General features: G+C 45.4%; 1 protein-coding gene across 1 annotated transcript; it reads left to right on the top strand.

The window, feature by feature from the left end:
• On the top strand, window positions 1–27,982 carry mettl24 (methyltransferase like 24). Its single transcript, XM_053445940.1, has 5 exons — window positions 1–784; window positions 13,304–13,402; window positions 17,468–17,601; window positions 22,887–23,112; window positions 26,725–27,982. The coding sequence occupies exons 1-5, from the start codon at window positions 446–448 to the stop codon at window positions 27,040–27,042; spliced, it is 1,116 nt and encodes a 371-aa protein (XP_053301915.1). The 5' UTR covers window positions 1–445; the 3' UTR covers window positions 27,043–27,982.
• The last annotated feature ends 13 nt before the right edge of the window (window positions 27,983–27,995 follow it).

Raw genomic sequence — 27,995 nt, 5'->3', positions numbered from 1 at the left:
AAGACGGAAAATGAAAGGGGCGTGTGTGTTTGGGGTAAAGGGGGACATAGGAGTGTGTGAGGAGGGAGTTCCCAAAGTTTTCAAAGAAGGCGGCACACATCCCTCTTCTCAGTGTAATGTAATGCAGAGCCTCATGACACACAAGTACACACACACCCCAACATGCACACAATCGCTCAGGTTGAGATGCAGAGCAGGCACACGTGTGCTGGTTCGTGAGCAGGGGAGATTCTTGGTGTGTTTTTGACTCATTAACTCAACTCTGTTGGTCTGATGGTGGACGTTGGACCTGGAGGGAAGGAGAGGCAGCACGAGAAGAAGAGAAGAGAACAGAAGCAAAGAGGATATGAAGAATGGGAAAGAAAAAGCAATGGAACAACCAACACGTCTAGTTGAGGAGATGGACTGATGTGAGTCAGAGAGACAGAGAGGACCAATACCGTGAATGGACATGGGCAGAGAGCGACCATCCCTGGGACTGCTGCTGCGTGTGGGTGTCCTGCTCACTGGCGTGTGCGTGTGCGTGCATGTTATCCTGGAGACAGGTTGGTCTGGGACATCTGAACCCCCGGGACGTCCCTCAGCTGCGGGACGTCCCATCCTGTCCGATCAGAACCTGGGCCAACAAAGCAGAACTAGGAGGGTGTCTGCAGAAGTAGAGGAGCGGGACAGGAGCGTCAAAAAGAGGATCTCTTACGTTCGAACGCTGAAGAAGGAGAATCCGGCTAAGAAGAGGGACGAGGCCGGAGAGAACCCCTCAGCTCCTCTCAGCCCACACAGAAAGGTATGCTTCACTTTAATATTGCCCATTAACTTCTGAGCCCTAAACTGCTGCGATTAAGATTCTTGTAAGGTTTTTCTGATCCTAAATCAGTGCAGCAGGAGACAGAGCAGCTCAATAAAGAGCTTTCACTCCATGTCTGCGACTCGCCGGTTCAAATCCCAGTAATCCCCGGGGAGGGTGATGAGGGGAGAACAGGCGTCCAGAATCAATGCATGTTCAATGAGCGCCTGTGAGACGCTTCTTGAAGTTGAAAAATAGAGTTTGTCAGCTCGGGTTTGCGGCCGGAGAAAAGCTGCATTTACACTTTTTTTTGATTTATGGGCACAATTTAAACAGTTGTCACCTTCACACAAACACTGGCCGCGCTGCATCAGTTGCAAATCTATACACAAAGTCGGCCGTAATTTCCAGATGCAATGTCCTCTGAGGCAAGCACAGCTATTCACACACACCGACACACACTCCATGGGCTTGACCTTTGACCTTTGAAGGGTGTGTTAAAGCACCAGCTTAAACAAACTCCCACTTCCTTCTCTTTTGTGCTTTTCATTTTCCCCTCGCTTTGCTTCATCGCTGCTCTTTTCTCCGTCTCAGTCGCCTTTAATTTGTCATTTGATCCCTGCGTCCATCCGTCTCCCTTTTGTCCCCTTTCACGGCCAATTTCCATCAACCCCCCCCCCCCCCCCCCCCCAGCACAACAAGTCTGTCTCTCCTCAGTCTCTCGCTTCCTCCCTGTTTCATCCCCTGCCTCTGCTACTTTGAGATTTTCTTGCTCGCGTTTGTCTTAAATGATTTAAAACCAACCGAGTTTGAAATGCTGTGGAAATCACTGCAGGGCTATTATGTCACACTGAGAGATCGGCCCTCCTGCACCATCAATAATGCATCTCACCATATGCTCTCTCTCTCCGTGCTCCCTAATACAAAATTTGTCACATAAGACGCCCTGGAGGGGCCCTTAACTAAATGTCTGTGTCTTGTGCTGCTGCCATTTAACTAATTCTCTCTCTCTTTTCTAAATTTTTCTACGTGGGTGCTCCTCTTCTCGCTCTCTCTCCCTCTCATCTCGACGATCACTCGCTCTTTTGCTCTGTCATGTTACCTTGTTCCCGTTCTCCGTGCTCTCATCCCTACTCTGGCTTTTTCTTCTCTCCTGTCCGTCCCAATGTCAGACTTCTCCTCCCACTTCTAACCCACACCTTTCTTAGTTCCTCTCTTCTACTTCACATATTCGTGCACAGCGGATGACATAAAGGGGAGGTGAACATTAGTTTATAAAAGCTTCTTTGCAGTAAAGTTTTGTATAGTGATCAAGCTTTCCACAATTTCTGGATTTTATCATCTAGATTCTTGAGAGGAGACCACGTTGGTGTTCAGTGAGTTGCAGCGTACTTTGGTAAAAATGGGATTTTTCAGTTCATTCTACACTGTTCAGTATAATAAAAACTAACTAACTAAATAACTAACTGACTAACGTACCAACTAACCAACTAACCAGCCAATTAGTCGAGTATTGTCAGATCTGGATCCTGCAACTCTGTAGTTTGAATACAACATCCACAGCAAAAACTGACAGAAGACCAACTTCTGCATCATTTTTATTAGTAACAACAAGAGTCAAACCTAAAAAAAAAACTAGTAACGGGGGGGTAGAACCCTCAGAGGGTCACATGTGAGGATCCATCTCCCAGAACGGGCAGAAGTGCAATAGATGCCGTGTGTAACTGGGAACATCAGCAAAATAAGAGCATTCATTAGTACACTTATTAGAATAAACAGTGTGTAACATAATGGAAAGTACATGAATTGAGGAATCATTGTCAGTGAGCAGTAGCTGAGGAAACATATTGTGTATAAAGTAGTAGAATAATAGTCCGGGATCAGGATCCACCACTACAATCAAGCTGATCGCCAACATTATAAACTGACCAAGATTTATCCCTTTATCCAAATGCAGATACTTCTGATCACCCTGCTCTGGCTATATTATTGTATGCGACTGCTACACAAACTCCTCCCCTCTCCACCTCCACCTCCCAGTAACAAGGTCCAGTCAGACTATCTACTGAGGACCTGAGGCCAAACAGTGATTCTCTCGGGTTGATAGAACATTCACTTGACACACAAACAGCTGAATATTTGTCTCTGTCTCCGCCATAATGTCTTCTAGTCAATCCCTGACCTGTGACACAGCTGTTGTCACATCCTCAAAACCCTCAGAGGACGGATCCTGATGCTGGATGAGTGTGTAGATTCACTGAGTGGTGACAGTGAGAGGTAGCTGCTTAGAAGCTGGTTGTCATCCTCTGTGTCAGAGAGCTGCTTCAGTTCATCGTCTTTCCTCTTCAGCTCAGTGATCATCTCCTCCCGACTCTCCTGAATGTCTCGGATTCGACCAGATGGATCAGATCAGTGTAGAACTTCTTACATTCCTCCACTGCTTTATCGGCAGAGCCAGTAATGGCCTCCTCCTCCTGTTGGAGCAGTTTCAGAAAGTTCTCTATGTCCTGGATTCTCTGCTGGATTGTTTGTCTCCTCAGCCCAAGCTCTCACTGCCTCTCATGCCATTCTGCTACAGCTGACACTGTGTCGTGCTCTTTATGGTCATCCACGTAGCAGAGATAACAGATCAGCTGCTGATCAGTGCGGCAGAAAATCTTCCTCTCCTCATCGTGAAGAGAGCAGATGTTCTCCTGGAGCTTGGAGGGCTCCACCAGCTTGTGCTTCTTAAAAGGAGGTGATTGAAAATGAGGCTGGATGTGATTTTCACAATAAGAGGCCAAACAAACCAAACAGGACTTGAGAGCTTTCAGTTTTATCCCTATGCAGACACCACAGGCCACATCTTCAGGTCCAGCAGGGCAGTGATCAGCAGGAGCAGCTTGGAGTCCACTCTTTACCAGCTTCTCTACTAAATATGCTAAAATGGTGTTTATCCAAGAGGACAGGTCTCGGTGTGAAGGTCTGTCTACACTGGGGGCAGCTGTAGATTCCTCTGTCATCCTCATTGTCCCAGTGGGTGTTAATACAGCTCATACAGTAGTTGTGTGCACAGCCAATAGTCACTAGTCGCCTGTTGCCACACTGTTTATATGCATGTGCCTCTGTTGCCACACTGTTTGGAGGCAGCCGCCGGTTTGGGGCCAAAAAAAACGCAGCAATAGATGGAGGGAGGGATAGAGATGGAGGCAGAAGGAGAGAAAGACAGAGACTATAGAGCAGAGTGATAACCCAGCCCCCTGACTTTAACAAAGTAATAAACAGACGTCAAGGCCCTGAAGTCACAGTGGCACACACACACACACACACACACACACACACACACACACACTCACACAAATTTGCACGAGTGCTTCCCACTCCCCCTCCTGCCACTAGCAGAGAACATGCTTGTGTGAGGTGGTTGGACAAAAGACGCAAATATCACCTGCAGAGACTCCAGCAGCAGTTTTTTAAAGGTGCATTAAATTACATTTCATTTGGCCGTCGCTTTTATCCAAGGCGACTTACAATTAGTGCATTCAACATCTATGAGGGGCAATTTAGGGGTTCAGTATCTTGCCCAAGGACACTTCGGTATGCAGATGGGGAAGAGTGAGGATTGAACCGCCAACATTGTTGTTGGAGGATGACCACTCTACCCCCTAGGCCACACTGGCCCGCGTTAAGTTAAAACGTCATGTAAACTTGCCAACAATGAATGTGACTATGCTGATGTTTGCCTCGGCCCCCACCAGCATTTGCCTATTAGTGCATCTCTGAAAACAGTATCATCAGTTTGCAGCTTGGAAGTGATTTATTCTGAACTTTTCTCCTCCAGCCCCCCCCCCCCCGCCCCTCACATATACCACAAGGAGCCAAACACAGCTGCTCCAAATTAGCTTAGGAATGACTTATTAATGTTAAACTGCTACACGCGTAGCCCATTGCCGTCTTATCCATTCTTAATGTCCTCGCTCCACAGTGGGAGGACGGCACCATTTCATGGGCAGGCTTTTCCCCAGATTTGGAGATTTCTCTCAAATGGGTCGACTGTCACTCACATGTCACACCCACTCAGGCAGGCCGGCAGCACGCGGATCATATCAGAGAAGAAGAATGTCCACGGGATGCTTTGAGACAGGCCGCGCAGTTTTTAAAACATGAAAAACAGAAGGCACCCCCCCCCCCACCCCACACCCCACTGCAGTGATCATCCAGCGATGTCGAGATGACATAAGGCAATCTGTGCCCCCCCCCAGTGCAGTTTCTGATCTTCTTGTCATGTTTACTACGGCCTTACTACGGGCGATAGCATCAATTAGTAGGAACGGTTTTCTTTGTTATCCTGTTGACAGCAATGGCAGATTGACAGATGTACAAACTATTTGTTTATTTTAGAACAACCACGAAAAAAGTGAAGAGGGGGTCTAGATACACGGGCATGGCCACCTGTATTCTCTCGGTTACAGTGTTATATTTCAAATTATTTATTTTGATTAGCGAACCCTAACCGTAACCCTATTGGCAAGTATTAATTACTAAATACTAAAAGTAATTAGAGCAATAGTGAGAACAGATATAAGACGACTTCTGTACCGTCTGCGCCGACCACCGCCAGCCGGACCAGTGTCAGGCACCCGCTGGAATTTCGAATGCAGAAACCCAATGACCTTGGTCGTGTCTCGGAGAGAGGGAGAGAAGGGGAGAGAGAAAGCGAGAGGCTTTTAGAAAAGAATGAGAGGGGTTTGACTTCTGTAATCCCAAAGGTGTGACCAGAGTCAGTTCTCAGGCATCTTTAACCTCTGGCCGGGGCATGTGGGGAACCGGGGAGTCACAAGGCATCAGCGTCTGGGAGGCTGATGTCACCTGGGTCAGGCTCCGCCTCTTGATTGCCCCCCCCCCCCCCCCCCCCAATAACTCAGGGCAGGAAAATAAACATGCCAAGACTCAAGAGGCCTTTAGGTTTGAAAGGTTTTGGAACTTCACACTGGCATCATAATGATCAAATGCCCAAACTAACAATGCCAAAGTGAGATTAGTATCAAAGTCAGGCCTAAAGAAAACAAGCTGACCTGGAATCCGGCTAAGAAGCACAAATAAACCTTCCCCATCCCGAAACCAGATCCCCAAGCAAAGTGCACAACTATAGTCAACAGTCGACTCCTCTGATCCTGACTTTTAAAATGCATTTCTGTATAAACACCCCAAAAGGCAAGATGATTAAATCCCTGTGCTGCTCATGGAGAAACACTCAATGCACTTCATGTTATTGACTGAATAAACAGAGGGTCTGTTGTGTGCTATCAGATAAAGACGCCCACAGGAAGGGGGGGGGGGGGGGGGAAAGTCAGTGTCAAACCGTCAAGTCCAGGGTCCTGACCGAACAATGCTCCCCCTCAGACACGGAGGCCTTGTCTGGAACATTCCAGAAAGTTCGCGGCCTCCCTCCCGGCTGATGTGAATGGGTGCATTGACCTCTGAAACAAGACGCCCGCGTGCTCTCATCCTCACCTACACCGCTGCATCCACGTGCACGAGCACTCACACAGAATACCTGTCTCTGCCAAAGGGCACTTTGTGTGTCGCGAGAAACGCCCAAGGTTTGTGTGTCTGTGTGTGTGTTTGTGTTGCAGAAACCCATTTCAGCTGCGTTTGACATTCACCTTACCTTGCAAAGACAACAGAGACGCTCAGCCGCCACCACTTAGTCCCAGCAGCAACAGAGAAAACCCAGTGAACCTGAAGAACAACCATTTAAAGAGCCTGCTGTCCTCTCGGGCCTGAAACACTCTACCTCTTCTTAGAAAGGACATTTCTCTGCCTCCGTCTCTCTGCCTCCGTCTCTCTGCCTCCGTCTCCTGCTCTAAATCTGCGATGTTAATTTGATAGATGATGCCGAGCTATAATGAGGAAGCAGAATGTATAGAGAGGACGGCACAGGGCGGGGGATGCTAAATTAGAAGCACTGACTCTGAGCTGAGGGCTGGTGCAGACAGCTCCATAATGATGACGGGCCGCTAATCGCTCCAAACAACCAGGAGCGTCGCCGATCATCATGTGACGTGGCTGGAAATACACATTTCTCCTGCCTCCTCTATTGATTTCAAAACACAGTCATTATTTCTGTGTAAGACACAAGTAGACAAACGGGTAAGAAATCAAAGTTGAGAATGAAAGTTACCGCCTCTGTCTGTTTAACTCTGTCTTTGCAGCCACGTCTCTGGAAGTATAAGCATCATATTGTGCACGGCGTGTGTCCGCTGCCCCCGCCAACTAGACGTCAAACACAGAGCTCATATCTGGGATGTTGTCCAGGAAGATACTTCCGTGGAAAAACTCCAACACACACGTCCACGTTTAACCGAAGGGCCGCCATAAGACCCCATCTGTCTCGGCCCGACTCCAACACAGTGGGATCGAATCAGAAGACAATGTGTCCTCAGCAGTGTCAATCAAATAAGGCAACAGAGCAGTTCTACAGTTGATGGCACGAGCTGGGACAAGTCAAATGATTGACTATAAAGTGTGTGTGTGTGTGTGTGTGTTTGTGTTTGTGTGTGTTAAAATATGTACGCTTGAGTGTGCATGCATGTGGAAGAGGGAGAGTGATTATCTGTTTTCTGCTGAGAGCTGCAGTTTCTTACGCTCAGAGTCAGTTGGAAACCACAAATGACTTTTATAGGAATCTATAAAACCCAGCCACAAACAGCTCCCTTAGTTTACACCACATCTACAAGGACCCTGTCTTTCCAATTTTACGCCATTGTCTGTGTAGCTCGTCTTTTTCATCTTGAGATATTTGTATTATTTTCAGGGTTTGTTCAGTTTGGCATCTGTCCCATGATTGAAACGTCTTCTACGTGACCACCTGCTCGAATCTTCGCTCGATATTTTCACACAGACTGGCAGGAGGTTTCGGGAAATGTTGAGAGCAGTGAGCATTTTGTGAGCAAATTTTTGTTGCGTTTGCTAAAGAGCCAGATGCTCCAACATTTGCTAGATGTCGTTTAACACTTGAACGGAACCACAGGTCGTAATCGATGAGCCACTTGTCCCGGTTCTTTGGGTTGAATACAGTCTACTCGGGATGTTTGTGATGCACCTGCAAAAACAGGAAAACATGCAGCTTTGCACTTGCAAGACGGTGGAGGGAGGTCAGATTTGATTTGAGCAACGTGGACACAAAATGCTGACCACACGGAGGCGATGACAGAAACTGCTCAGGGGGAACCGACCTGCACCGGCCATCGATCCACCTTCATTTACGTCACATGGGCGGCAATCGACACAAAGTCTGCAGGAGGGTGTGTGTGTGGAATGTGTGTGTCGCGTTCATCTGCACCACTGTACAACCAATTCTCACACACACCATATCTTCATCCTCCATCTGTGCCACCCCCCCCCCCCCCCCCCTTCACCACCACCACCACCCGGCTCACGTGTCCCTCAGCCCTCCACTCCTTCACAGGCTTCTCCCACATGGCTCCGCCCCAGAGACTGAGGCTCAACTTCTTCGGAGATTACTGCCTTTATTAAAAAAGATCAGCGTAATCCCCCGCTTTAATTCTGTTATACCCTCTCTGTGTCTCAGAGTGCTCTGGCAGTGAGCTGGGATCGGCCGAGGAGCCGAGGGAGTGGAGACGACTGCAGGAAGCGGAGACAGCTGGGTCGGGCCTGACTGCCAGTCTCCACGCATCTCCCAGATTAGTCGGAATGATGGAGCTTAGTGCGGCTGATTTGTTCTGTTTATCATGTGTGTGTCATAATGTCGAGCTACACCGGGAGCTTACAAGTCCTTTTATTTGACACTCTCTTTTTTATACTTTTAATATGAGACGATAATGGGAAACCTGTTGCTTTTGCTGTTCAAAGTATACCCGGTGTGCATTATTTGAATCAACAGGTTTGACCTGACCTTTAAATAAAAGATACTCATTTGCAGATCTATAGTACACTGCAAATCCATTCAAATCTAAAAATAAAAATTCTTTATGGTTTTAGTTTATTCAGATGTTGACCAGTTTTCACTTGGACTCAAGATTAACTGGATAGATTAAAAATTTTCTTTCAAACAACGACTGGCATTAAGTTTTGTATTTAAAGGAACAGACGAGTTTTGTTTGCTGCATTGCACCAAAGTAACATTAAACCGCTTTTTGCAATTTTCCCCTAAAAAGCCATCAGCACAGACCACTGGAGCACAAGTCTCTTCGCCATCCACAAGAAAACAGAGGAAGATCATTGTAAATGAGCCGCCTGCTGTTTCATTAAACCACCTCTTCACTGGTCCATCAAGTCTTGACCTTCATTTGGCACATGACTGAGTTCTGAATAGAAACCTAAATCTATATCATAGATTGAATTTCGAGATGGATTGAGTCAAAACATCTCGGATATGAACCCTGCCATTTGGAGACAGAGTTTGCACAGTGTAGAGCTCTGGGGACGGAGCAATGCAGGTGCTCGGCCAATCATGAGTCAGTCTCAGCTGTCAATCATGACATTTATATATTATGACATCAGATTACTCATCCGCAAACATTTACTCTAAAAGGACAGAAATCATCTCTGAAAAAAAAATTGTTTTGCTTGTACTTTGACCTTTTAGATGGTTCCATGTCCCATCCACTAACATGGAGCTTGGCAGCCTTTGAGGGTAAGGAGAGGAATGCAAATAAAACGAGTGATCCTAACTACTACAGCTTTAATACCTTCAAGCTTTTGTTTTTGCAACAGGTTCCTTGACAATTACACTGATTGTATAAGATCAATTATAAGGGGGGAAAAAACAGAATGGCCACTTAAAGGAAAAAAGGAGACATCATTTTGATTGTTGTTATAAGGGCCCGAGCACTGACAGGCACTGACAGACAGTGAGGACCTATTGAAATTGTAAGGATTATTATATTATTATTATTATTATTATTCAGGCAAAAAATTTTTTAAATTTTTTTTTTTTAATTACTGAATTTATTTCTGCCTGAATAATAATAATAATTATGATAATAATCCTTACAATTTCAATAGGGCCTCACGTCTGTCAGGGTCTGTCATTGCTCGGGCCCTAATAAAATGAGCAGCAGGTGCTCTGGCTCTTTGCTGACAGACAGTCCCTGACTTGGCAGCGCTCCCTCCATCGCCCTACGGATTCCAGAGGGGCAGTAACGGCTCATGTGGCCGGCTGCTCTGTGACATTTGATATGCTTCTGTTTGTTTACCTGAGCGCTGATTGTGCTGTGTCTCCTCTGATGCTCTGACCACGCTGCCATCGACCGCTTCGTATCGACTTGGTTTATTCTCGGCATCAATCCATACACAGGTGTAGAACTCCACCTCTTCCTCCGTCCTTGATTTAAACTCCCCCTCTTCCCCTCTACCTCTCACTTCTCCCCTTCATCGCTCCGACAGACGTGTTTTTTCCCCGTCACCTCTTGTTCACCCATCCACCCTGTCCTCCCCCAGGGATTGTTCACGCTTGGCCTGGCTGCTTCACACCCAGGCTGGGAGGCACAGATCCACTAACACACCCAGCTCCATGAAGACACGCAGACCCTGCAGAGAGGCCCCATAACAGAGAGATCAACAAGCAGCCATCACTTTCATATCCCTGAGAAATAGAATGAGCAGGATAGGCAGTAATGTGCTGAAATTAAATATAATTAAATCAAATCTATCCACTTCCTCCTGAAATAACTTCCACTTCAGTAGGTTTCACCTTTCAGGTTATACATTTCTATCTATCAGCGCACTGGCAGTTTCTTTGGAAATGTTTTCCTTTTCTTCTTCTTCAATTGGCGCCGATTTCCATCAAGACCTTCAACTGAAGCTCAGTTTGTCTCTCGCACTTTAACCGGCTTTTCAGCTCCGAGTTCTTTTTCAGCACTTTCACCTCAATTGGAATTTTAGCTTTAGTTTTTGACCTTCTTCCAGTGTTTCCACTTTAACAGCTACATCCACTTCTGTCACTCATGGTCGTTTCAGCTGGCTCTTCAGTTGTTGTCCAGTTTTAATGTAGAGACACTTACAGGGGAAATACCAGGGGGGGAAATTATGATAAAATCTTCTCAATTATACTTTATTCTCATAATATTACGACTTTCTGCTCAGTTACAGCATTTGTTTTTCCTCAATATGGCTCTGATACTCATCATATAATACAATAATAATATGAATAGATAACTAATTCCAATGTTTAACTTTCTAAGCAGCTAACGTATGTAAATATTTCTTTGAAAACTTTTCATCAAAGTCGTCCTGATTAATTCCTGATGTTCATCTCTCCGTTCATGTCCGGGCAGCCGGGGTGAGGGGCTCGGGCTGGGTGTGGATTTATATCTAACGTCATGGGGGTGAAGGTCTGAACAGCCGAGGCTCGTCCGTTCTGAATGATTTCCTGTGTTTGTTATTAACACTGCTCTCCTCCTCTGTCCCTGAGGTGCTGACGGCTTGTTGTAACTTGACTGAACATGGGGCTTAACACCAACCTCATCAACGCTCGGTGATGATTCAGCAGTTTAGCGAGAGCTCAGAGGCATAGTGTGCACACACACACACACACACACACACACAGACACAAATTCCCAATGTCACACTTTAAATGCACCAAACTTATTTTAGATCTTGTTTTTTGTTCACATGAAAAAATCAATTGCAAGCCGCAACAATAATAAATCTGTCCGACAACTCCAGGACAATATTTCTCTCCAGTCGAGTCTTTAAATTAGAAACCTTGCGAGCACACCTCCTCCCAAGGTGTGCTCAATCTTTTATTTTCTACTCTCCTCTAAAGGTCAGAGATATATGTGTGTGTGTGTGTCTGTGCGTGACTTTCGACCCGTTTGCTTCTCCACTTTTCCCCCACTGCTCCTGTTCACCTCCACTTTATACACAGTGCAACCTCCCAGTGAGTCGATTGTCCCAGATATCTGGCCTGTGATCAGCAGCCCTGTCTCAACCTGCACCCGGCTGACGCACCGGGCCTGACAGGCAGCTGAGCTTTGCAGCCGGGACTGGGAGAGGAGATGAAAAGGGTAGCGTGGAGACAGGGAGCTCGGGGAGTTTTCAGTGTCCTCCTGATGCAGAAAGCCAGATATTTCTTGTTTATGTGTAAACAACAGACTGACATACAGTGTCTATAAAAAAAACAGCCGACAGCGGGGTATTTTTAAAGCAGCGTTTGTTTGGAAAGGTGTTTCTTTTTCCCTTGTTGTTGTCGGGGATTGTTGTCAGATTGTGGGCTTTGACAGAGAGATGTGGTCTGAACGAAATTTATATGGAGGACCTGAAAAACCAACACACCATGTGGAGGCTGAGGTAAAAAGCATCCCACAGTAACCACTGTTTTCAACAAGCACAAGGTCTGTGCTGCTTTTATAAAATCTAATATCTATACGTGTATTTGATGGGAGCTCTCCTCAGTGTGGTTATTTGGTTTGTTGTGTTAATTTGTGTTTGTGTAAACTTGAACAACTCCATTCTATCCACTGTCTTGTTACGCAAGTGAATATGAACGAATGACAGATTTGATCCTCACACGATCCAGAAGATAATCAAAGACTCCAACCTGCAGTTTAAGGGCAAATCAAACTCATTTTGTCAGTGATTATATATGAAACCATGTGAAGTATGAAGCCTGCTGGATCCTGCGTGCCATCACAAAGCTGAGGCGGAGGGCGTAACTGTGAGGAGAGACAGAGAGGAAAAAAACACATGGAAACACGGGAATGAGTTCAAACACAAGATGGGAATTAATCCTAACATCAGGTTATTTTCCTAAACAAACCTGACGTCACCACAGCACCTTTTACAGATCATTCTCCACAAGTGCCCGCGGCATCGAACAAACCCAAACACCACCCAGATAGGCCAGAGATGATCTGTGAACAACCACACAAGCTGCGGTGCTCATCAACCACTCACACAGGCGGGAGGGAAGCTGTCGACCATGAAATCACACAGGATCATTTACACCTCGGCTGCTGATCAACGCCGGTTGGTAGCATCTGATACAAGACATGATTGTGCAATCGACAAATGCATCTTCACAGCTCTGCGTCTCCTCTGATCACAAACAGGCACATTCCTGCATAAGGCCGGTGCTCCGCCAGGTTCCAGGAATGTGACCACACAGCAGCTCTTCACCAGGCTCCGCTCCAGCCGGCAGATGGTGAAGTCTCGTTCTCCCCGCTGTCAGCCACAGCTGAACTTTATTTATAATCCATACCTCACAGTACAGGACACGTATAGGAATAAACAGCAGCCTCCATTTTACTGAGATAACAATGGCACAATGAACTTTAGCAGTTTATTTGTCACTAATACGCAGGTGGAGAAGAAAATCCTGCTCTGAGCACATTGTGACCTAGTTCCATCAGTGGCTTTGCACGAGTGGTTTCTAATACCTGAAAGAATAGAGCTCCCTTTGTTGTAGTCCTTGCACTGATTACGTTTTACCAGTGGCCTACTTTGATTTGAGTTAATTTTCAATTTTCTTTCTTGTTTCTGTGTGTGTGTGTGTGTGTGTGTGTGTGTGTACAGACTCCGCGGTGGCACATAGACCTGGAGCCATGGGCCAGTGAGAGTCATTCTCTGGAGGAAGAGGCCAAAAGGTTCCTCAGCTACATCACAACACCACAAGTGAGTCATCATCAATCAACCACTCACAGGCACTTGAATGGAGTGGTTTTTATGCCTCCCCAGCAGCGATAGCCAGAGGCTGCAGGTTTTTGGGTTGCCTGTCCGTCCATGCAAAAGTATTGTGGCACAAATGTTTATTGGGACTGAAGGATGAACTGACGACGGTGGTCGAAAAGTCAAACATCCTGAAGACCTCATGAGTCTGGGGGAAAGAAGTACAATTCTATTATGTATAATGGCATAACACTGTCTCCTTTGACTTTATGTGAAGAGAATCAGAACAAGTCTTCACAGGGAAACTAAAGTATGTTTTTTTCTTGGCTTTAATTCCCCTGGTTGCTCACTTTCTGCATTGTGGTAATTTGTTTTGTTCTGTCCCATCAAGGAACCTAACATCTTTAATTGTGCATTTGACATTCACTGCCTCAAGGTCAAATAAACCAAAATATTCTAAACAGATACACAAATAGAAAAGGGATAAGTTGTTGCTCTTTGTGGGGCAGGAAGTGCATTATTTTGACAGGTCTTTGTTGTCGTGCTGTGTAGTAAACCACCAGCGCCTCGTTTCGCATTCTGCTCAGCCGGAGATTATTGGTCTTGCTCGGCCGCTCACACATAATTCATCACTCCATTGATTACCATACAGATGGAACCCACAGCCCCTCCATTCAGACTCAATCAGCGGGATGTTATGGTTTGTTTGTCGGACTACGGCAGTAAATTAAATCACTGCAAATAGATCAAGAAGCTCGATATGATAATATGATCGTTGCGGAGGGATTGAGAAAGTCCTAATTTTCTGTGCCACATTGTGACGGTAATGAAAAAACACAGATGGGTTTTTTTGGGGGGGGGGGGGATTAGATTTTTTATTGTCATGAAATTGACTCGGGGATAAATCAGCAACTTATCTTCTTCCCCCTCACACAGCAGAGCACAGTATTCTACTCCAAATGACTAAGCACTCATTTTGTATCTTCCACAAAGCAGACATTCAGCGAGCAATGAATTAGCCTCAGGACGTGTCTGTGTGTGTGTGTGTGTGAGTGTGTGTAGATGTACGCAGCCACTTGTGCATTTTGTGTGTGAAAGGAAGGGACAAGATAGGAACAGAGAGACAGCGATTGTCTTCGAGTGTGTGCGTTTGTGTGTGTTTGTGTGTGTGTGTGTGTGTGGGAGGCTGTTGAAGGGAACTGTCGATCATAGACAGTGACAGGCGAGGGTGGAAGGAGTTAGTTGGGGCATAGCAGCGTCCTGGGCTGTAATGCTGAGTGACACATTGGCTGGTGGAGCTGTTACTCAGAGAGATGGTTTGTGACTCGACTGTCCAATCGATAGCAGTCGGTGAATCTTACGTGCACAGACACAGATAAGAGAAAGTTTTATCAAAAGTATTTCAACAGCCTGAAAGGTACTTATCAAGAAAATACCCCATTCAGTCCATGGTATTATTAAGATCACATACAGTAAAGTAGATAACAGTGGGATAACTGTAACTGTGGAAACCCTGCTGCCTGTATTTCACTATGATGATCACAAGCAGTGTAGCTGATTGTCTCTGATTAGCTTCCCAGCAGTAATGACAGTTCATTTATTCTGATGTATTGTCAATGTAAACATTATTTCAGGTCAGTATTCAGTGGAACTGTGAAGACGTTCGATGCCACCGATACGTCTGCGGATGAGAAGTGGCAAAAATAATCCAGAGTGATTTTTCATTTCACCGGACACCGAGCATTGTGTGTGTGTGTGTGTTTGTGTGTATGTGTGCGTGTATGTGTGCATGTGCGCTGCTGAATTATTTCTACTGGAACAAATTAACAATGATGAGCATAAAAAAGCGTGTTTCAGATTCGTTTAAATAAATTACTGCAGCACCCGCGTGCACAGAGAACAGTGGTTGTGCTCTTTACAGCAGATGACAGTGAGCTGGGCCGCGTCTCAACCACACCTCTGTTCGTCTGTTCACCCAACATTAATCACTATCAGATCCTGCATGTGAATATACAGGATCTGCAGGAGGGGGGGGGGGGGGGGGATTTCGAAGCTTTCTGGTTACTGTTTCTAATTTGAACAATCGTATAAGGTTTATCTTTATTTGAATGCAGATAGCTGTTAATAGAGATTAGCCAAAATGTCTTTCTGAACCCACACTCCTGCTGCTGTTTATGTTTTTTGCTGAAATGGCATCACATAATAGCAGATGGCCTCTGAGATGGTGGACCTTTCCTCTTCTTCCTTTCATTCATTCACCTTCTTCTTCATTCATACCTCTGCTCGTCCCTACCCACATCTTTTCTACCCGCGTCCTTACCCACATCCTTTTTTCTCTCCTCACCCAAGTCGAGCGTAAAGGACGAAGAATGTCACACCTTCCAGTTGTCCCGACCCACATTCCTTCATTTTTTCCCTTTTCCTCCCTCATCCCTTCTCACATCCCCCCCTCAGACCAGCCTATCAGACACATCTTCACTTCAAAACCTACATCCATTCGTTTTTCTTCAACATCCAGTATCTGCTCAGACTTTTGAATTACAAATTGTTGTGGCGTGGTGCTTGCTTGTAAAAAAACACATTGACTACCTTTTATTCTCAGTTCGACGGTGTCATTGCTCTTGACTCGGCCGGTCTCTTCCTGCCTGACCAGTCTTTGGAAGTTCAGATCGAGGGAGACATTTATTCTCACGGCTGCAGCAAAGAATACTGATTCTGAGTGAGATGATTTGAAACTGTAAAACTCGAACTCCCTTCACAAAACACTCAAAAGTGTTTGCCTCAAAATGTAAACACGCATAATGAAGGTTTAAATGGGAAAAAATTCCATTTCTAGTGAATAATAGATGGGATTACATAAGAGGCGGGGATAGTAAAGCTCATAGTTCCCTGACAACAGGATATTTTGGGAAAGAGCTAATCATTTCTCGGTTTTCCATTGTTTTTATTTTGCATTTATGTAGATGTGACACACGTGCTTGCCCACAAACATTCGCTTATTTCACGTTTTAATAGTGTGCAGTAGAGATAGAGACATATTTATGATGCATATCATCATGTCTGAGCAAATATTATTCCTCCCTCAGCAGCAGCTGGAGCTTAAAGAAACCAGACAGCGAACATCTGAGCAGTGCTAAAGCTTAGTCACTGGTGAATCTGCAGATGTGCAACATAAAACCAGCCCACTGGCATGTTTACTACGTGTACGTGCACATTAAGCAGATACACCCATGCAAACCTACAGTAAGAGAATCTCTAGGTCGGACCAAGCTGAGAAATTCAGGTTAATACTTTCTTTTCTTTTTCTTGAAGGCACTTTTTTAATTAACAGTAGTTAACAAGAGATGAATAGTTTATTAACAGATGCCACAGTAAATTACTGACTGGATATATCGCAGTTCGCCTGTTACATTGTGGGAAAATTGTTAGAGCAATGTAAACTAGTTTCTTGGTCTGTAAATGGTTGAATTGTACATAAGGATAATGTTTACACAACCTCACAAAGAATCACATGATAGAATTCAACTGTCTCCTGTGGTTGTACGCCGACCAGAGCACTTACAGTCTACATAAAAAAAAATTCCCAGGCACATATGAAGTCATTGTGACTTTTGACCAATGAAATTGAATCAGTCAATCTTTTAGTCCAAGAACAAATTCCCTAGAGGTCGACTTGAGATATGGTCAAGGGGCCAAAAACATGTTTTGTGTTGTGAGGCCAACACGACCTTGACCTTGGTTCACAAAATCCAAACGATTTCACAAGAATGGGAAAGACCTACGGACAGTCCAAGAATATAGTACCTCCGGCCAGGAGTGCTTATCCTGTTAATTTCCTTTTTGGATTAATTTCTTTTTTTTCAATTTGCTCTTTTTTAATTTCTTTTTCTCTCAGAAGTCAATAAAACTCCTCCAGTGGAAATACCTTTTCCCCCCCTAACATAGTACTTGTTTGGTTAATTTCTTCCATTATACTAACAAGGCAGGACTCAGGGAACATAGGAACTTGAAAATAAGTTTTGCTACTTGTTATCTGAAAAGGTTCAAATGTGAATATTCTTATGTGTCCAGGTGGTTTGTTCATCGCTGGCCAGTGAAGAAGCTGCTCCAGAGGGGTCGAAGGACGCGTGGGCTGTGTGCCTGGACCCGAAGTACAGCCTGACCCACAGGATACAAAGCAAACACTGCAGGATCTACTCTTTTGGGTGTGTACAGACACAGACTCACACTCACACATGTTCTTGTTTTACTAGATTTATGAGTTGCCCGTGTCCCCTGGAGGAAACCTGGAGATATTAAATATGAGGCTGTCCAGTCTTCCAAAGCCCAAGAAAGGCAGCAGCACTCTGTCAAAGGGAATCTCTAATATTCCCTTAAAGTTTCAGTGTGTAGAATTTACTGACATCTAGTGGTGAAGTTGCACGTTGCAGCTGAATACCCCTCGCCTCACCCTCCCCTCCTACCACTGCTGCTACTTCAAAACCTACACCTCAACCAGGCAGATCTAACTAACCCGTTATCTCCATTCACAGAACTGTGTGACATCTGTGTTCTTTGTTGGGATGTGGGAAGAAACCAGAGAGAGGTTGCTGTCAGCCTGAGTTTATAAGTCCTCTATCGTGGAATGGTCCAATCTGGAGGCAGCTACCTCTGCAAAGCAACCAATCACGGCGCAGACAGGGGAGGAAAGAGAGATGGGACAATTTGAAAAAATGTGTTAGGGTCATAACACTCGATATCTTGACAGTCCTCTCAACCACTACATGAACAAGGTCACCATTTAGTCTTGAATGTGAATCTGATGCTGCAGTCGGTACTTTAGCTTTGTGACAGGCTGGGATGTGCATTGTCAGTGAGTTATCTGCAGATGCCACAGTTATTCGGAGCATCTGCTTTTTGTTGATGGCTGTGGAAGAGTTTATCTTCTCACAACTGCTGATGCAGTCACATCACAGATGACCATATTTGTCTATTTTCCACACAATACAGAAGGAAGAGTATCTGCCTCTTCATCCCCTGTTAGTCTTTTCTTTTCAGAGACTAATTTTACTTTATTCATTCAGTATTGAGCTGAACTCTCAGGGCCATGTAGTCAGACAATTTAAATTGTTGTGCAATGAGAGTAAAGAGAATCTGCTTCCTCTCAGCGAGCTGTAAGAAATCTCGAATAAAATCCGGCTTGGCCTCCTCAAGATCGGAAAGTTGTTTAAACTCTGTGTCACAGATCAGCTCCGTCCCGTCCTGCTGGGCCTCCGCTGTGCTGGAGGGCTGCAGAGGTCTCAGGGGGCGATTTAGCTTCAGGAGCGAGGAGCCTTTTAATTTGGCTGTTGAGAGACGGCACAGGTGCACCGGCAGCAGGGCAGGCAGGGCTCGGATATTCATGTGGGAATGTATTGTGGGTGGGGGGGCACAGGGTTACAGCTGCTTCTGGCTTTGTGCCTCCATAAGGAGAACGTGTCAGGGGTCAAACGGAGAGATCGGAGGAAAAGATTTCTGATATCCTCTGGCTGACTGATGGATGGAAAGCCACTCGTGCAAACATGTCAGCACACCGAAAAAATAAAAGGAACTCTTTTGTGAGTCCTGTCGGTGATTTATGCAAACGTTTTAACTTTTGACCCGAGTAAAAATGTGATGAAGCGCACAGTCAATGAAAGCTGCAGTACCACTCCCCCTCCTATGTAACTGATCCCTTGAGACCTCCAGAGTCTAATTCTATTGTCGACCCATAAACTCTGGCTAATGCACTGACAAGAAAAGAACTAAGGCAGATGAAAAACTTTACGAGTAACAAAAGAAACACCCGGAGAGCCGAGCGTAACAGTTTTATCAAGTCAAACTTCTCTGTGAAGTTTCCACTCCTCCAGATACGGCAAGTGATTCTCTCCTCCCCGTGTCCCCTGTCTGACCTAGATTCATGGTAGAGACACACACACACAGACACACACACACACACACACACACTCCTCTGTCCCACCATTGAATCTATTCCGGTGTGCAGAGTATCTTTTTCTCAGGAGGATTCTGCTTTGCTGAACAAGAGACTTACGAAACCCTGAACTCTATATAGTCCACTGCCTCACACTAGACTGGCTTTAATTATAGAAATGCCAAATACTATTACGCGTGAATGTGTGTCCACTGTCGAATTTGTGTGCATCGTTTTGTGTGTTTTCACAGGTGTGTGTATGTTAGATGCGTCTCATTTGCATGCTGCTAGATGAGCCTCGGGACGGGTGTACCCGGGCAGGAGGAGCAGCTGTTCTGTGATTGGTCTGTCGCATGGTGCAGGGTTGGGGGGGAAGTGGAGTGTATCACGTAAAAAAAAACTATTATCCACCGTTTGCCTCTCCAACGTCCCTCTGTCATCTTCCTCTTCACACTGTTTCACTGCGGCTTTTTGATCATCATCGCTGTTTTCTCTTCTTTCACTCGACCTAATGAGGATGTTGAGGATGAGTCATTCATTGCCATCAAGCATGTGATAGAAAAAGTGCTGCGTGAATGTGACTTGTACAGTAAAACTTGAGCGCTCGGTGATTCTGGAAAAGCGCTGCACAAATACAGTCCATTTACCATTTACCATGTTGTTCATGCTACTGTAGCTCACTGGGCTGGTTTACTGAGACACTTCATGCAAGTGAGCAGCAATGAATGATATCACCATCCCTGATGCCTCTCTGGTTTCAAAAAGCTAAAATGTCTGACCTGATAAAAGCCTGTCGGGGTCAAATTGGCATTTCTCCGCTTTCCAATTCTCTCAGATACGAAGTAGGGAAAAAAAAAAAACTAGTCTCCTTCAACTAATGACTGTCTCTCTATCTGCCCTGAAGGACACGGTAACAGATGGAGCTCTCTCAAATTCAGTTGTCTCTTTTGAATTATTTTTTTACGTGTGTCATCTCTGGACTAAACCCAACCAGCGCTGAAAAGAGTTTTGTTCGCTGAGTTTGAAAAACGGTCCATTCAGGACGACTTTCACTGCAGACTGAAGGCCGTGTGGCAGGAGTGGGAATGTGGAGCAGTAATGTAGGCTAGAGCACAGCCAGGGAATTAAAAAGAATCTGCACCTCATCACTCACTGATCACACTATGCTAATGTGAGGCAATGTGTGGTGACGGATGGGGAATAGACGCAGAGTAGAAGGACAGAGAGGAGTGAGACATTTTTAGACATGAGCTGAGGAGAATGTCGAGAAAATGTCAAGTCTTTAACATGTGAAGAATGCAGGAGGACATTGTTCAGGTCAGTGATGTCACAATAACAGGAAAATCTCATTCAGGCTAAAGGGGTGGAGTTTGGGTAGAGCCTGCAGGAACATCGACACCATCGTTGGCCCTAATCACCAAGAGCTCTCGATTATTGTTGCCTTTCAAGGTTTACAACCTCAGGTGTATGCCTCAGGAAAATATGCTACATCTCCTGGCCTGGAACATTTGAGTGTGCTAATAGAGATCAGCCGGTGTCTGCGGATACAATGGGAGGGGTATGTCCTGAGAATGAACCAGAACAGCAACCAAGGTCAAGGAGGAGTAAGATAAGATTCTCACATGGGCTCACTCTGACATTTTATGAAACACTTTACGAGGAAGCTGGCAAGAAACTTCAGGGAAATGACGGGAGCTACTGAGTTTGAGATTCTCACATACAGACCATGTGGAAGACTCCAGGAAAATAAAGGTGGAGAAAAATAAGAAGACAGAAGAGTGAGGGCGAAAAAGGGAAACGAGGCGGGACAGTCGGCGAACAGCTTGTCAGCCCACCCAACGTTTGTTAACCAGACACGTCTCTGACGATCACAACATCCAGACGGGCTGTTGACATAACAGTTCAGTGTGAGGACAGGCGGGATCCGGGGCTCGGCCTATGAGGTTTGCATATCACACACATGCAAACACACATAGACCTCTTTGCCATGGCATCCAGTCAAGATCTCTTCATATATCCCATTTCCATTCATCCAGCAACACCCCTCGTACACTCTGTGGTGTCATGAGAGAGGATATCACAGTAGGTAGAGACCCTCCTTTACCAGCATAGTCATCCAGGAGAGCCTCTGATGCCCCCCCCCCCCCCCCCCCCCCCCCAACCGCCCCCTATACATGAGTAATCCCCTGATCCCTGTCATCTAAATCCCAACTCACCAGAGAATGGAAGAACTATTTAGAGTGGTACAAAAGAGACATCTAGCTGCATCTCAATCTCTCCGCTACAGCTAGTGGGGGATGCATTCAGGGACCCATCTGTAAAAGACACGGACTGTGAAATGTACTCCCTCTGCCACAATTACAGAATACTGCCGCAGCACAAATAAGACGCAGGGGAATACGCGAAGACAGCGACCGAGAAACGAGGTAAAAGGGAGAGAAAGAATTGGAGGAGGGAGGAGTGGGATAGAGATAACATAGCGGTGGCACAGGGAGTGGGGAAAGTGAGGGAGACGAAAAAGTAAGACGTGGTAATGTGCCCGTCTACTTTCATTTACACATGTCATATTTCAAAATGGAGAAGCAGACCAGTGGAAGAAGGGACAGGTAGAGGAGCAGAACAAACGAGAGGAACATCAAACAGAGAAACCAGACATAAGGGAGAAAGAGAAACAAGACTCATCCCCCTCAACTGAAAGCTTCTGATCTCTGTTTTTTGGATGATGGATCTTTTGTGGCTTTTAAAGTGTGACGCTCATGTCAGGATCACACAGTTTGATATGTAGCGTGTCAGTAACAGTTTATTCCAAGAATTAACTCAGGTGCATTTAAGGTTTTGTGACAAGTGGAGCCTGTGTCGCTTCTTTTGGGTCTTTGATCAAATGTTGTCTTTGTTAAACTAACATTCCAGCCTTAAAATGCATTTAGCCTCATCTTGTTTTGTGCTCTGGCCTGTGCTGCGATCAGACGACAGGAATGTGGATGGTTTTATTTAGAGGTGAGAATCCACTTTCATTCAGTAAAATGCCGCAGATCTTATTTGTCTCTCTGTGAAAAATGTAACGTGTTAAAGTTGTGAAGCCACATTTCATACTGTCCAAGGCTGGGCATCGTTTGAAAAGATTCTAAAATACATGACGATATGATATCTGAAGATCTGGACCACTCGTTCCAAAGGATTTCTCAAATAACAACCATCTGTTTTCATCAAGATCTATTAATTCTTCTCCAGGAAATCCATGAAAATGTAGAAAATAAACGACCCATCTCGCTATGTTAGAAAAAAAAACTGGATTCTGCTCTTTGTCCGGATCCATGCCAAATTTTTAATGGGTTCTTTCTTGGCCCATTTCCCGTCCTTCCACGAACCACTAAGCGGTAAAAACATAATAATCATTTAAATGACTGATCTCCCAAGTGATCAAACAATACTAATGTGGACATTCATTACTTTCCACAGCTTCCAGCGCTCAAACCACTGGCTTGTTCCAAGAAAGTTTTGCAGTTCAATCTCTGTCTCTTGGACACTTGGCTTGATTTTCCTCTCCTCTGCCATCTGCAGGTTGGGGGAGGATGACCGGACCCTGGAGCGCTCCCTCGCCAGCGCAGGCTGCGAGGTCCACTGCTTCGATCCCGGCCTGAAGCAGCCTCACCTGCAGGAGGCCGACATGTGGCTCCACCGGCTCTCGGTGGACTGGAGGGATCCCAACCCGGCCGTCGTGGCCCAACGGCAGCACGCCAACACGAAGAAACTGGCCACCATCCTGAACGACTTCGGGCACAGACAGGTTAGAGTTAATCCCAGATTGTAAAAACCACAGAACAGATTTCTATTTGCTGCTGAGTCAGCTTTACTCATTAGCTGCATGCAGACACAAGCACCCTCCTGTGCATCCCAACATAATCCTGTTCAGCATGTTTTATTCCTCTCTTGTCCGTTGTCTGCCTCAAGGTGAATAAACCTACATATATAATTTTGTTTGTCCTCCTCAATGCTCCTTAAAGACCCCCCCCCCCCCCCTCCCCCCGGAGGGTCCACCTCATTAGATAAGAATCTGCATAAATGCTCAATCACACACACAGCGCCCTGACTGCATGCATACTAATAAACACACGCTCACTTATAGATCCGGTAAACATCCCCGTCGAGGACCGGACTGAATAATGATTCAAGGTCAAAGAAGCCACAGGTAATCGATGGATTATCTCTTCCTTATGAGAAGGAATCTTAGCTTTATTAGATACAGATGCATATGGATTGATGACAGATCACTTACAGTTAGGTAAAGGTATTTTCAAATAGCCCCTTTTTAGCTGCGAGGCTGAATGCTGACCTTTGTCCTTCTGTTTTAAAAGGAATTCTATAGATTACATATTCGTCTAAGCCACTTCTATATATTTACCTTTTAAATATATTATATATAGGTGTTTTCAGTGTGTGACAAATAGACTGGGTGGTGGGTTTTTACATAATGCTGTTTGATGGATGACAGCACTCACCTGCTTTAAATGCAGAGCCCCACACACATGCATCCCCATGGTGAGGTTTGTGAGAGTACATATTGTGCTGGAGGAGCGAGCAGCAGACACAGCTTCACCGTAAAGCCTCTGCAGCCTCTGTGACGGGAGACGCAGGAAACAGGAGAGAGGGAAAAGGTCGAAATATGCATTTATGCAGCGTTTCTTATCTCGGTTTTGGTTCAATAACTCAGGCCGATGACTCACCGACTGAGCGGAGCTGTGGTGACCAGCTGAGACTGCCGACTCTCTCACAACAGGGACAAACGTCAGCGGCAGTGTGTCACATCGCATCTAATGAAAGGGACGGGGCGTTGGACCATTGATCGTGTCTGTAATTGGATCGTGCAACAGGATCAGCACTGCTCAGCCAAAAGAGATCATTAGAAAAACAAGCACAACCAACTTGTATTTCTTCAGTAGAGGTCCAGCAGTCGGACACGACATGTCACAGTGGTCATCCAACATAGATTATTCTTCCCAGTCTGTCCTGACTGTTGCCAGTTTGATGTGAATGGGTGAGCAAGTGCATTGCAGAAATAAACTAGACAGTCGAGCTTATACCTCAGCCAAGGTCCAACAGTTCCCTTTAAAACAATTAAGCTGCATCAAATTTAACCCACTATTAGATAACTGTTCAGCCTAATCGACAGTCCAATGTGAAAACGTCCATGTAAAGTTGTTTCTCAACTCAAGAGAACTTCTCATCTCTAAATTAAAAATGTGTCTCCATGTGAAGCGTCCGCCTAATCAAAGGACTGCAGCACAGAGATAATTACCAAGGGTATTTTGATCACTTTCTGCATGAGTCACCGGGAGGAAATATTCGTCCACCGGGTGTGAAAAGTGTTTTGCTGCAGTCTCACATTAATTTCTCAGCGGTGGGCGGGGGGGGGGGGGGGGGGGGGGTTCCTGTGGAGCACGACGTCATTTTTACACAGAAATATCCTCTGGAGGTCGATCAACTCCTGAAGTAGAGTGGTTCTGGAATTTGAATCGGACAATTAAGGGCGGCTAAAGTTTAGATGATGGAAAAGGTGCTGAATGTTGATCAGAAAGGTTGAAAGGGTTTGTTTGAGGAGGACATAGCTAGCCTGGGAGGGGTCTTTCCAAGTACAACATTAAATCGTGTGTGTTTAAATCTGTAAAAAGTTTTTTTTCTACTCCTGGTTACATAACAACTGCTACTGAAGGTGGTCCGACACGCAGCCTCTTGTCAAGTAACAACACGGTCGCAAGGTTCTTGGTTCAGATCTCAAAGCCAGCTGGGAAGGCTCAAGCTCCCCCATTCGACCCTTTAAGTAAAAGCGGTGTAGATAATTCATGGGTGGATGAACTTATGATCACCGTAAAGTTGCTGGAAGAAAAGGAAAAACAACAACTTGTCATTTCTAAGAGTTCTACACAGTTTTAGTACGGTTTAAGCAAATGGTATGCTTAAGAGGTGCCGGCAGACAGGTTTTCCAATATTTATACTCAGATAAGCAGCTGTTTATCTCAACAAATTACTTGAAAATGACACTTGGCACAATTCAAAAGTTTATGAGACTAAAACTGCATAAATTCATGCACATTAGTTTAGTTTTGTTACATGAAATATCCCTGGATGTACTTTTGCTCTCCAGCCAAAGGGAAAGCAGCTCATCACAGGAGTAGTGAATGACTGAGCATGGCTGACTCTTCACAGGGCTGCAGCGAGAGTCGTGTTTCCAACTCCCCGACACCATAAGGACCTCGCTGAGCGCAGACAGGAGTCCTGCCAGAGTTTGCAAGTTCCCTGCAGAGAGAGTTGATATTGGCAGCGTCGAATCGGGGACCATAGAGACAGGAAGGCAATTTATATCAAATGAAAAAAGTCATTCAGACAGAAAGAAGCTCCGTGAACTGCTTACTCAGAAAAAACGCAGCGTCTAAACGACATCCAATCCTGGTAGAAGCACTCAAACGCAACCCGCTACACACACACACACACACACACACACACACACACACACACACACACACACACACACACAGACAATTCCCTCAGAGACGAGCGGATACATAACCTCCCGATGAGTCCACATAATTTTTCCATCACAAGAGTTCTGTCCAATTAAGAAACATATCTCTGCTTGTGGGAGTTCTCTGGGCCCGTGGGGAGGACACAGGACAACATTTGGACGGGTCCTTCACAGATAAGACGTTTCTGAGTTTCTGAGACTCGCTCTGTTCCACTAATGAGGCCTGGGAATTCTGGAGCCCCACCAAAGGCATCAGTAGGAGAGGAATTTCTTGGCTACTTTAATATCTGTGCTGTCACGGTGCCAGACGATGTTCTCCGTCGAGCTGTGGAAATGTGAGCGTGTCCCACAAAGGCAGAACTACAAGTTTCTCCTTTGGCTGGCATCTCAAAGAATTAACGTGATAATACCTGACAATACCGTGGGCCTTGTCTTCCGATAAATCCTCTAATCTAAATCTCTCCCCAGGTTGTATCACTGCTAATATAGTGGCCACATAATAAACCAGCTGAGAAAATATGGAATAATAGCAGTGCTGCTTTTCAAAACAAGTAAAGGTCAGACAATGCACATGTTTAGAAATTCAGATAAACCCCGGGATCCTGAGGTTAAACCTTGGGCCTGTATGAGTCTTTTTAAATTAACATGACCTACGGCTGCTATTAACATTCATCTTATGAGACATTTCCACTCGGCTCCAGCACAGAGAGCTGCTCTCTCGCCCAATCCATCACTAACGCTGCTACAGCGAGAACAAAGGCCAAGCTTCACGTGTCCATGTTCATCTTCTAATAGCTCTCGTGTTCGATAACTCCACAGCTTAGTGTCATTCCACTTCAATAACAGAAGCTCATTTGTTCCCATTTCTGCGTGTTCTAGGTGGACGTGCTCAAGGCGGACATGGAGAGCGCAGAGTGGAAGATCTTGGAGAACCTGGTCCTGGAGGGAGTTCTGGACTCGGTGGGTCAGATGCTGCTGGAGGTTCACCTGCACTGGGCTGGTTTCGAGGTGGGCGGCGACGACCCGTCAGTGGTGCGGTACTGGTTCAGCCTGCTCAAGGAGCTGGAACGGGCCGATTTCCGGCTCTTCCATGTGCACAGTGACCCGGCCAAGCCGCACCTCTTCCTGCACAAGAATGTCCTCAACGCCAGCAGTGTTTACACGCTGAGCTGGGTGAACACCCGGTGGAAGCCTTGAGCCAGATCGACCACAAAAAACAATAAACTGCAGGAACGGCTCCTGGATTAAAATTCACGAGTTTGAGGAACATGGAATTTTTCAGTGTGAGCACGAACTCTTGCTGTTGCACACCTGCTACTATCTGGCTTGACCTTTGCGTAAAGCTAAAATCCCTTCTCCCACTTAGACCCCCCGTTCTGCCGCCTCTGGCCTGTAATGACCTCAGTCGTGTAGAGGGGCAGAGTAATTGCCTGCAGAGGCGTCTCTCTGTTCTACCTCATAGTGGCTGTGTTGTTGGCTGCAGGTCAGCCTCTGAGTCACAGCCAGCCATGGCAGTGTGGTCCTATCTGGATATGGCCCATGGCCAGATGGTCCTGCCTGATATGAGACAACCTTTTTGGATGATGTAAGTCTTCACAGTCCCAAAAGACTGCTGCCGGCAGATCAGTGGATTAATTCAGACACTTTATGTTAAAGGAGGAAGGAAGATGGGATCTGCTCTGGAGGCAGAAGATAAGTATCTGGACACTTCCCTGCGGATGAACTTGTTAGAATATGTCTGGATCACAGAACACGACAATTTTATGAATAACTACATGATTAAAGTTTCATGTACACACAGTGGGTGTAATGGATATTTGAATGAGGATGTGAGACAGAGAATGAAAAATCTCTGATCCCCATTTCTTGTTTGCAAATCAGGGAAAAGAAGATTCAGGTGTTTATATCCTCTTCTGAAGTTTAATTGGCCTTTACCAGAAAATCTGTAACTAAACTTAGTCAAGAAATTAAACACTCAACAAAAATCATTGCTAAACACTTGGATATAGCTTAATTAAAGTAGGAAACAACAAATTGTTTGGTTTGTCTTTTTTATGATTGTGTTAAACTATATTGTGTTTTAAAAGTTTTGATATGCAAGATGTCTTCATTAAAATGTCTAAAAACAACTACGTTATGTTTTGTTGACT

The sequence above is a fragment of the Pleuronectes platessa genome, chromosome 17, assembly GCF_947347685.1.
Source record: "Pleuronectes platessa chromosome 17, fPlePla1.1, whole genome shotgun sequence".
Classification (NCBI taxonomy): domain Eukaryota; kingdom Metazoa; phylum Chordata; class Actinopteri; order Pleuronectiformes; family Pleuronectidae; genus Pleuronectes; species Pleuronectes platessa.
This window is presented reverse-complemented; position numbering and strand designations above follow the sequence as displayed.

What these genes read in the sequence shown, in the direction of transcription:
- mettl24 (XM_053445940.1), top strand. Translation starts at nt 446, where the DNA reads ATGGACATGGGCAGAGAGCGACCATCCCTGGGACTGCTGCTGCGTGTG. An exon ending in TGCAGGATCTACTCTTTTGG is followed by an intron (nt 17,602 to 22,886) that starts GTGTGTACAGAC and finishes TGCCATCTGCAG; the next exon opens with GTTGGGGGAGGATGACCGGA. An exon ending in ACGACTTCGGGCACAGACAG is followed by an intron (nt 23,113 to 26,724) that starts GTTAGAGTTAAT and finishes TGCGTGTTCTAG; the next exon opens with GTGGACGTGCTCAAGGCGGA.